This window comes from Cyprinodon variegatus, unplaced genomic scaffold (genome assembly GCF_000732505.1).
Source record: "Cyprinodon variegatus isolate N-32 unplaced genomic scaffold, C_variegatus-1.0 Scaffold698, whole genome shotgun sequence".
NCBI lineage: Eukaryota > Metazoa > Chordata > Actinopteri > Cyprinodontiformes > Cyprinodontidae > Cyprinodon > Cyprinodon variegatus.
Genome location: NW_015151151.1, coordinates 94,548 through 106,119, shown reverse-complemented (window position 1 = coordinate 106,119; position 11,572 = coordinate 94,548). Strand labels below are relative to the sequence as shown.

Genomic DNA, 11,572 nt, shown 5'->3' with positions numbered 1-11,572 from the left:
AAAAAAAAGTAATTTTCTGTTTTGTTTTATTCTTGGATCGGGCTTTAAAGGGTTAAAAAAATATATATTTTTATTTTATGTCTTAAAGTTCTTCTCATAGAAACAATCGTATTTTTTGTCTGGAGAGAGAAAGAGCTGCAGTTAATGCTTTATATGCACACAGGATGTTTATACAAAACAGTACGTAAATATTCTTATTTTAAACATTTAGAGCTTAAGAACACGATTAGACTGGAGCTAAGACCTGAATGTAAACATCTTTTAATCAGCAACATTTAAATGTAAAAAGCACATTAACTCAGATAATAAAACTGTTTTATTTAAACATGATATAGTTTTATGTAACTTATTGATGCATAGTAGCCTTTTAGACAGTTTTTCTCTCAATAGAAAATGCAAGGAAAATCTCAGAAGGAAGGCAACCAGGAAACGTCATTAACCAGGTTTTATTTTAGTTTTTTACAGCACTAGTGGCTCGTTTTTCTGACAGTAGGCTGAGAGGAAGGGGGGTATAAGAGAGGGGGAGAGAAATGCAGCAAAGGACAACAGGCCGGATCCGAGCCCGGGTCACCCACGTCAAGGACTAAGGCCTCTGTACATGAGTTGTGCGCGGTAACCGCTGCGCCACCCGCACTCCTGACATGTAGATCACTTCTAACGTCGACTGGTTTGCCTCTATAACTTTCTAGATTCTCTACAGTGCCATCCATACTGGGTTTTTATGTGTCATTTCCTTTCACATAAACATTTTTTTTTTAAATAACAGTGTGAGAATGAGGTTCTGGCAGAATTAAGGAATCTCTTTATGTGTAATCTGATCGTTGTTTCAGTAGTTTTTCATGTTCTGTAAAAATAAATGAATAAAACATGATCTGTGTAGTTTACAGGAGGTAACAAGGGCTGATCAGCCTCTCATGACCGCTTCCCGACCCGAAAATCAAACATGTTTTAAATTCAGTCGGCCGTGGTAAGGTGGCTGTGGAGAAATCCTGCTATTGAAGCTGTGAGCTGATTTACCAGAACCTGGAGCACTGCTCATGTGCAAACAAGGGAGTTCTTCTTCTTCTTCCTGACTGAAGAGTCTGACCAGGGCCATCTCTTAGGGCCGAGCCTGACGTGTGTTTTTTGGATGTCCAGTATGAGCAGGTAGATCACATTAGAGCATCGGGTCGCACAGTGTGAGAACAGACATCATGAGCTGTGAACTTTAAACCCTGCAGTTTTGTCGTATGGTTTGAGTTGTAGCTGTGTGCAAAGATTGTAAATATCACACAGTGTATGCCCGGATTAAGCTGTAGATTCCTCTCCCTATAAATACAGAATTCTCTGTTAAAAAATGCAGATCATTGTTTAACAGGATCCTCGTTTAAAGGATATGCAATGTTTGTTTTAAAAAAAGCTACTGTGTCTAACGGACCTACTGAATGATTTTTTTTTTTTAAGCACAAATCTATGTGAAAAATTGGACTAAATCAGTGAATAAAACAACTGATTGGCTGTAAGGAGACAGAGGACACTGAGTTCATTGAACAACACTGCTGACCAGGTTAGCTCTGGGGAGAATGTGGCTATGGTGACTGAAACAGACCTTGAGTAAACTCTCTTTGTGAAACAGAAAACTGAGTTTACTTGATTTCAGGCTTAGAAAAGTTGAGAGTTCTCAGTAAACCTGCTAAACAGACCCAGATCTCCACTCTGGACAATTTTCACAAAGACTGGTTCAATATGTGAATCAATTGTTGTGTTTTTGTTGATAGCGGTTCCGCTGAAATGTTTTCACAATGTGCTTCGTAAAAACATAACAATCTAAATAATTCATGTTAATTTTAACACTACAGAAAAATCAACTCCTTTTTTCAGCTGCTAATCTTATTCCTTAAATACCAGATATGGGGAAAGTCTTTCACACATTTTTTTTTTCTCCAGTTGGTCAGAAGTAATTTAAAAAAAATCTGTAACTTTTCAGCTTTTAACCCACAGATAAACACTGTTAGCTGTGAAAATAGAGAAAGTTGTGTACCCTAGTTCTTCTGCTATAAAAATGATCCGTCTCTCCAGAACAGCAGCAGCAAACACCTGCAGCACCTCCTCGTCTGTCAGGCAATCGAACAGCGTGCAAAAGTTGACGTGTTCCAGCCAAGAGTCCAAAGGTCGGGTCAGATGGATGATCTGTGGGAGAAAACATTGCAGTCAATAAAAAAATGGTCGACTCAAACCCCATCAGACCAGACGCATCGTTCTGGACAATTTAGCTAGGGTGCCACACACTTAACATGGCCGCTGACTGGAGGCGGCTGGCTTATTTAAAAAGATTATTGAACATTGAAGAAATACTACAAATATAGATGTGATTTTGGGAAAAAGGCTTTAGTAAAAGTCAATGGTTCCAGACGTGTGATAGCAGGGGGGGATCTGGTAGAAATGAATAAAATGAACCATTTATGAAGGAATGTCTTTATATATTGATGCTCCATTCTGTCACAAGGTAAAATAAACAGTTAAACTTAAAATAATGCTCCGGCTCAACCGGCTTCAGGCATTTTTAATTTTTCAATCACCTTTTTTTTTTTTTCAGATTCTTTATTTAGCTTAGTGTGGATGTTGCCTCAAAGTTCAACAACAATAGCTCCAAAACGTTGAAGTTTATCACACTGCCAGCCAGAATCATCACTGGAAATCGGTGGAGAAGCTAGTATTTTTATTAATGTCTCAAATTTCCTGATTACGAAGGCTGACTGTGAGGAGATGACGCGGTCTGCTGATGCGTTCTTTGTTATCCGAGAACCGAGCCAGAACTGAATCGCAACAATCCCTATTGATGAACTAGTAACATGTTAGCGCGGTTCGGTTGTGTCTGGCGCAGTCCGGTTCAGTTGTGCGTTTCCATTTACACTCAACAGTTATCTCGGTTTCCGTGCTCGGACCGATCTCGGCACAGTTTCAGGGTTCCTACAGCATAAGGCAAGACTTTTTAAGACTTTTTAATGCCACTTGAAATAAAAATTTAAGATCAAATTCACAAGAAACACACGAAAAACCTGCTATAATAACCCAAAGGTTTATTATAACATAAAGCACTGCACTAATGTTTCAAATTTTGAAAAGCTTCCCACACAGGAAGAAAGGTAAAAACAACAATTATTTAACTGAATTCACAAACTTTGTTTTAGCAGGGAACAAAACAAATCAGTTTTAAAGCCACAACATAACCAGAGCTAAGTCTTTTTTGCAGCTATTTTTCTTTGTATGGTTTTCTTAGTATGTTTGATTTGGTGATAAGTGGAGGCGTTGCAGAGACAAGGGTGGAACCAAACTGAGAAATACCGGCTGTTTCTCTGTAACTCCATTTTGACGCTTTGTGTTTCGCGCTTCGCATGTGCGACTCCACTGCCTTAATTCCCATCGTTCTGAGCTTGAATGACTTCTTGCACAAAATCCACTGAGCCTCATGTATGTTCCCTGGTTTTAGCCATGGAGAAAACTCTTGGCTACATTTACACTTGTTCATATTTTCCAGACAAAAAGTAAATGGCGTATCTCCCAAATGTCCCGGCCGCAACAGCGCTTTTATTGGTTCCGCTAACGGAACGGAACCAATAATGGCGAGCTGTTATTTTTTTTAAAATACAATTACAAAATGTCAATTTTAATGTTTTATTTAGGTTACAAAAATAAATCATAATAAAAAATAATCCTATTTAGGATGTTTTAAAAATTAAGACCTACGAAAGACTGATTTAAGACATTTTAAGACCAATTAAGGCCTTAGTTTTATTTTGAAGAATTCAATGCCTTTTAAGACTTTTTAAGGACCTGCGGGAACCCTGAGTTTCAAACAGGTAGAGTAAACGGGGCTATAGACTATTTCAGTTCCATTTTACCTGAACTACTGTACAACTAAATCATGAAAAAAATTGAACAGGCAGGCTTTAAAAGAATTCCAACACTTTAAATTCACTTATAAGTGAAAAAATATCGCTTCCATCAGTTCCTGCTCGGCTTTGGTTTGAATTTCCCCAATATTGCTTTGAATGCTGTGTAAGATATTGACTACTAGTTTCTCTCTCACACAACCATCAAAAAGTTCCTGCTACCATTCCTCTCATCTCTTACTTTGGATTTTTTTCTATGATTCTGTTTAAACTTTCTTGATGACAGCTTAATTGTTTTTATATTTCAGATATTTGAAGCTTCTTTGGTTGATTGCCATTTGTTACTACCGTATTATTTACGGTCCATGTTGGTTCTTCCTCTGAAAGCTGTTTTATGTATGTGGCTCAAATTGTGCCACACGAAAATTGATCAATAGATCGAATTGTGTGAAGTTAATTAAAGAAGATGCAGGTAAATGGGAGTATTGTCATCACTTGCTTGTCTCAGCATCGATCGGTAAATTGCATATTAGCAGCAGAGGCATATTGAGAAGCACAGGACCTGTGATTCTTCCTCTGGCTGTGGGGGCTGGTCACAGAGAGGAACGGTCAACATGAGTAAATACTGGAAATGGCTGTGAGCTGTTGAAACACGTTATGTGAGCTGAGGCAGAGAAGGGTTAATCTTCCACTGAGGTGGTGGTTGGGTAACAAGGACAGGTTCAGACACAGCGCTACACAAACACCCGCCTCCAAGATCTTATATAAAAGTCATACAGTAATCAGGTTTGATTGGAACTGTTCTGCAGAATTTCTCAATAAAAAACATTCTGTTTTTTATCTCTTGGCTTGTTTGCTTCCCATTTCTAAAGCTTGTTGCAGAGGGAGTTCCCTCATGCAATGCATATTTTAGGCGCTTTGAAATCCTGAACCTTCTGTCTGCAAAATAAGCAGCTGACTGCAATGAATTTATTTTGTTTTAGCAGAAAAATGCCATAAAACACATTTTGTTTCGTTTTAAGATTTTTCTGTGAAGCTGAAAGTTAGACTGACTCCCATTTAACCCATATATCAGTCTGTTCCTGTTTGGCTGTGACTCCATCCTGGAGAAACATTAGCTATGCTGCTGCCATCAACACCTTTGTTTATAGATGTTCGAGCTCGGCCTGTTTTTCAGAGTAGTCCTGTTTCTCTGACTATAACTGGCTGGATGTGCTCTCTTCATCCTCTGACATTGGAGCTGACTCAGAACTCGTCTGCCTGGCTGTCTGTTTCCTGGACGGAGCCGCCTTTAACAGTTGCTTTTTGTATCCCTGCTTCTTCCTCCTTGAACCCCAGTTGGCCTCAGCAGATGGCCGCTCACACCTTGCCTGGTTCTACTGGAGGTTTCTTCCTGTTAAAAGGGAGTTTTCCACTCCACTGTCGCTGCAAGCATGCTTAGTGTGACATATTGCCTTTGAGTCATCCTGCAAAAGATGTATCGATCCAATGTTGATATTGAAGAAAATTCTAGATTGGTTGTTGGTTAATAATGGCATTGGCAATTAGCTCCATTTCCATAAAAAATTTGAAGTTAGGTAAAAAAATCTCTATAATAGCCGAAAAATGTAGCCCTTTATGGGAATATGTCTTTTATTCAATAAATACAGTCAGTATCTATTTTCAGGATGTGATTTGTATGACTGACTGTTTTTATGGCTTCCTGTTCTGACCTCATACCAATATAGTTTCCTTTCATGATACACATGTGCACATAGAGCCTTCTTGCTTGTAGAGCGGAATTTGTTACAGCCTCCAAAAATAAAACAGCTAATGATGACAACATTAAAGCAAACAGATGTTTTGGTAGTGGAGTTTTTTTAATCACACCCTGAGCTCACACCTTTATTAAACTGTCATTTAGTGGCTAAAACTTTCTGATGTCATTAAGAGTAAAAGACAAACTGATCTGACTGCTGCACCCCTCTGTCTGCATGACGCAACATGATGTCTTTGTTGAGTGCAGTCAGTGTGGGGAAAGATTAGTCTAGCAGGTCAAGTGGGAAACTTTAAACCCACTGAATTTTTAACATTACTCACGTTAGTAATGACTCGATACCAGCAAAGAAAGAAAAGGAAACCATAAGTGGATTTAATAGATGAGTCTTCATCTAAAGGGACTTTCAGTTTCACTTCCAGACAAATCTGAGATCATATCCAAGCTGCCTGATGATCAGCCTCATTAATGAACACTGGCCTGTTTCCGGATCTCAGCCGTAACTTTGACAGAACAATGTTATCACCGGCTGATAAGGAATGCACGTTCAGAGCCTGCTGTTTGGAAACGTCTTGGAAGGACGGGAACTTTTCCTTTAAAGCTTGCTGAGGCCGTCCTTATCTGACTGAGTAAGCAAAAAGGAAGAGAGCTGTTAACCAATATGAAGTGCTGCTTGCATTGTCATCAGACTGCAGTTATGTAAAAAACATAAAAACCTGCTCTTCCTCAACTACTGTTTTAAAGAGTCATGATAGGAATGAAAGAGAAACAAACTTTTGACATTTTTATCAGCAGAAAAGAAGAGCGGAGTGTAGAACAGGTGGGGGAGGGGTGTGTGTTTTTTTTTTTATGGCCTGACCTCAGTGCCCGACTCAGGAATGAAGCTCTTAATCTCCACTGTTTGACCGGGAGCCGGGAATGAAGCCTCTCTCAGCTTCTGCATGAATGGGTAGATCAAGGCCATGGAGATCTGCCGCCGCTTCTCCACTTCATCAAATATCTGCACAGAAGATGTTGTTACACGCAACGTTTACATACTTTACACTGTTGCTAGGATCCTGCTTTCGTTAGTTGCTCCAATACAAGTTTCCAGGATTGGACAAAAGATATGCACTGATAATCAGGCTAAAGGAATCCCTTACCTTAGAGAAGAGGCCGAAGCAAGCCAGTGAACTGATGATACAGTAAGCCTCTGGAGGCCGAGCTCCTTTTCCTTTTGGCTAAAAGTGGGATGACAGTTTGAGAATAAGCATTTTTTTTTTTATTGTTGCAGGAAGTATTTACAATTTGAAATAATTTACGGAGTTTAAACCTCAGACTGACCAGTAACCTTCTGCAGTATCCATTTCTTCTACTGCCATCAATCTCAGTCAAAACAAAGGAGAAGGTCTCACTGCAAGTTAAAACAAAAACCTTAAATCTTTATCCAACTTTAGCCAAAATAAAACAACATGAGTTGAATGGAAGCAGTTACCTGTGATACTCTGTTAAAGGAGCCCAGTTGATGCCCTCTGGGAAACAGAATAGAGAGATGGCCTTCAGGGTCTTCTCCTCGTCCTCCTTTTGATATTTGGCCATTACATCTCTCTGAGAAGAAGCCAAGATTGGGTCAGAAACATGCCGCATAACATATACCTTTCTCTTTGTAAATTCCTTAATTCTTTGTAGAGAAGTTGCAGCAAGTCTTCTTCAGATCAGGCATCAGTTTCTAATTCGTTTGATTTGGTATCAACATTACAGTAAACAAGTATTAGCTTGTTTTGGTACAACAGCTGTTTTTTTTTTGGTATCAATCATTATCTAATTCTCTGAGAATTCACTATAAAAAAGATTTTCTTAATACCAATGCCCCTTAAGAAAGCTTTTATTCAGAGAATAGTAAGGGTCCGGGACCGGAACCTTGTGGAACACCACAGCTGTTTGGACTCCAGAGCATTTGGTTTGTAGACATGTGTTTTTCAGCACTTTTTAGACTTTTCAGCACTAAGATGCCATAAAATTTACAAACTTGGTTGACCTACTGTTATTTTCAGAGTTAAAGATTAATTAGTTGACAGAGAAGTTATTTGATCTGTAAACACGTCATAACTCATCCAAAAACAGTTTATTATGCATTCAACATATGCATGCTAAAAAATATCAAGTTTACTAGTTTTTAAAACTAGTCTGAAATGCTGGACATAAGCATCACTAGATTAAATGTATAATGTAAGAGATTAGAAAAGAAACTGGTTACCTTTGTCTCACCCTTAATGTATTTTAAACTCTTATAAATGTGTGTACAGATCAAATAATAATGTATCTATAAACTATTTATTAGTCATCAATAGGTGGAGTCTTATTAGAAAGTGGAACCAAAACAAAATATAAAAACATTATTAGATGTCTAGTAATAAAATAATTAAATAAACAACAACAGTACGAAAATAATAAAGCAATAAAAAGACAACATTACAAATGGAGTTAAAACGGGGAAAAAAGCATTTGAAGAGAAGATTTAAAAACAGGAAGTGAGTTGGACTGTCTGATTTGCAAAGACAGCTTTTTCCACAGAATGGGACTGAAAACGCTCGGTCACCTTTCGACCTCCTCTTTGACTGAGACGACCAGCGCGAACGGATCTGCAAACCTGAGTGAGCGTGGGGAGCCATGCAGCTGGAGCAGGTTGGACAGATACAGACGCGCAAGGCCATGTAAACATTTAAAGCAAATAAAGAAAAGTTCAAATTATTCTGAAAATTAATCGAAAACAAATGCAGCGATTGCAGAAATTAGTGGCATGTTTGTTGGTATCATTTCAAAACAGTGCAGATGCATTTTGAACAAGTTGAACTCAGCCTGATTTTAATAGCATTGCAGTAATCTAAAGGAGTTTTATCAAAAGCAAGAAATAAATAAAAATCTGAAATCGTTGCCGTGTAAATCATTGTTTGGCTATTTTTCTTGAATAAAAACAAAAACAGGACTTGATAACAGGTTTAATATGTGCATCCAGTTTAAGATCATTGTCCAGTCTTACAGTTTGTTGCTATTCAATCAAAACACCCAGGTCCTCAAAGCACTTGTAAGCAAACTCCCATGAACCCTAAGGTGTGCCCTGTGCATAGATGTAGTTCATCAAACATTTTTTTTATTTTGATTATTAACCACTGACACTAACGGAGCTGCTTTTCTTGTTTAATCATGAAAATAAAACGTCATACCCTATTTCAGTCCCCCACATGTAAGAGGTGCTTTGTGTGTCCTAAGGTTCTGAAATCAAGTTCTAAAGTAGATAAAGTTGAGGTTCTTAGTACGACACTATGATACTTTTACACTTTAAACAGGGTCTGAAATTAACACTCGCCAAATGCAACAACATTTTTCATTTAGCGAGTTAATGCCAGTACACCATTTGCCACAAGGAGTAAATGTTTGAACCACAGTTGCGCAGACGCAGGGGGGGGATTTAGCATTAGGCAATACCAGCAGTTGCCTAGGGCCCCAAGTTCCAGGGGGCCCCATAAAACTGTTTACATGTATGGTTAATACAACTATTCCTTATTTGTGCACATTAACAATGTTTTTCATAAAAATCCTTTTGCTAAAATGCCATCATTAAGTGTGTTATTTACTTTTGCCGTCGCCTTTTTGGAAACACAGGAAGGAGCAATCAGCTAAGTGAGCTTAGTGCTTGGAAAAAAATCTTTCATTCCTTTAGAGACAGCATGAAAAGTCAGCTGAGTACAAAACAGAGAGGAAAATAAGAAGAAAAGGAACAAGAGAGGGACAAAACCTAGAACAGATAATGGATGTCTACTCTATTAACATTTCTCTTTCTGTATAATGGGTCTGTTTTATGTGTTGTCTTCTCCATTCAGAGGGCCCCCCGCCTGTCTTTGCCTAGGGCCCCAAATTTCCTAAATCTACCCCTGTGCACATGCTAAGCTAATGAGCTGCTCAGTATGAAGCCAATATGCAAAAGAGAACAGACACGATTAATTTGCTGCTGGCTGTCAGTCGATGACACTGGAGAACATCCGTGAACACGGATGCAGTAAATGCTGCATTCACTGCATATTCATGTCTTAGTGGAAACATCCCAGGCTAAGCAACTGTGAGCGCACCGATGGCTTTATCACAAACACACAAAGATGAAGGTATTTTGCACTGCCCATGCCACTGGAAGGAAGGCTACGCTTTTATTTATGGAAAATATAACAAATGAAATCCATCTGTTGCTTTTTAAATGGTTTTATTTATGGCCACTCCAGATAAAAATATTTAGCTATTTGAATGAAATCTAAACTACAACTTTATTTAATGAAACTTCATTACCTTTTACTGTAACTTTGTCTCCATCTAACAGAAATAATATTTTTCTTAAACATATATGAGAGAAAATTGTTTTGTTTTAAATTATGCCTGGCCGGTAAATAATTTTGTCTTCCTGTCCTCATGACCGTGAGTCAAATAGGTAATTTTGGACTCTGACTGTAAGAATGCTCATTTAATATTATGAAATAAAAAAAGGTTATTAAACTTAGAGTCATTTACTTGATCATTAGTAGCTCTTCGGTAATGTGAGATCAGATAAGGACATTCCTAAAATAAAATAAACATACATTTCTATCATAATAGAGATTGTGTTCCAGTTTATTCGTGAAGTTTTCCTTTCAAAATTTTAATGAATTTTAATTAACCTGTTCAACTTAGACTAATACTGATTAAGTATCTTAGTCCCACAGTGTTAAAAACAGGCTTGTGTTGATAAGCAAACGACATGTTTAAACTTGTATTTCACAGCGTGACTCACCTTAGGAAACTGGTAGGTAATCTGAGGTTCATAGCTGCTGCCATCTTTGTTCTTTTTAAGGCTGACCACCACTAGATACTCAAAGAAGTACTGGCCACTGACCCGGCGGGGTTGCATGGACACATTGTCAACGACTGGCAGGTTCTGCTCCGCCTCAGGCTCAGGGTCTTTGACTTCTACACAGAAACACAAACATTCACTGATCTAGTGAGCTGAACTGAGATGTTAAAGATGAAAAAAAAAACACAGAGCTACAATCAGGGCATTAAAAAGAAATTATTTTTACATGCACTTCATATTCTAACAGACAAACAGGGGATTTAGACTTGATAAGACACCTTGAATAGTAAGAACAGTCACCATGTTGGATTTTTTGGGAGGTTTTCTTGCTTGCCGGTGAATAAATGTGAATGTGCTCAGTTATGGAAACCAGCAGAGCAGATTTAGATCAAGGTTTGATTGACACATTGCGTTAGCATCACATTAGATCTTTGCATGTCTCAGTTTGAGCCTCTGGCTCTTGAGGATTGAAGATTGTTGAAAAAGATCTGATGAGTTGCAAAATAGCATTTGCACATCATCATCCATATTAGTAGGAATATTTAGACTATAAGAACCTAAACAGTGAGTTTATAACAAGCTCAAATGTTTATGCTATGCATATTTAATCAAACATTTTAAAAAAGCTATAGTGTTTTTAAAGTTGCTAAGCACTACATGGAATGTTTGGGGGTATTTTTATTACGGTCATTATAAATGAATGTGCTTGTTACATCCCAATATTACCTGCCTATCAAGTGTCAAGACTAATGTTTTTCTAAGCAGTTTATCTAATTAGGTCAGTTCTTCTGTCATGATAAAAAGTTATCATCTTCATTATGTACATAACAAAGATTTGGGTATGAAATGGGAGCGCAGACAGAGCGGATTATTGCTAACAGAGAGCTCTGTCACTCTAGCCTGACTCTGCCAGATGGATTTGCTCCGCATATCCATCTGGAAACCTTCCGTTGAAGTAATTTTGGGAAGGTGCGAAAATACTGGTTAGCTGATTGGCCTATGTTGGTGATAGATGGGCCAAATAAACCAATCAGATCAACGAAGCATATGACGTAACAGAGCGACGACGAAGAGGAGCCAATTGATAGA

At 38.1% G+C, this 11,572-nt stretch overlaps 1 protein-coding gene across 1 annotated transcript in view; it reads right to left on the bottom strand.

Moving 5' to 3' along the window:
* Positions 1 to 11,572, bottom strand: part of dennd2d (DENN/MADD domain containing 2D) — a 64,111-nt gene that overhangs the window by 10,687 nt on the left and 41,852 nt on the right. The window contains exons 7-12 of the mRNA XM_015394605.1: positions 10,424 to 10,599; positions 7,103 to 7,215; positions 6,952 to 7,021; positions 6,771 to 6,848; positions 6,488 to 6,628; positions 2,021 to 2,169 (exon numbers count right to left, since the gene is read on the bottom strand). Of these exons, the coding sequence (XP_015250091.1) occupies positions 2,021 to 2,169; positions 6,488 to 6,628; positions 6,771 to 6,848; positions 6,952 to 7,021; positions 7,103 to 7,215; positions 10,424 to 10,599 (727 nt within the window). The remainder of the gene's footprint in view (positions 1 to 2,020; positions 2,170 to 6,487; positions 6,629 to 6,770; positions 6,849 to 6,951; positions 7,022 to 7,102; positions 7,216 to 10,423; positions 10,600 to 11,572) is intronic.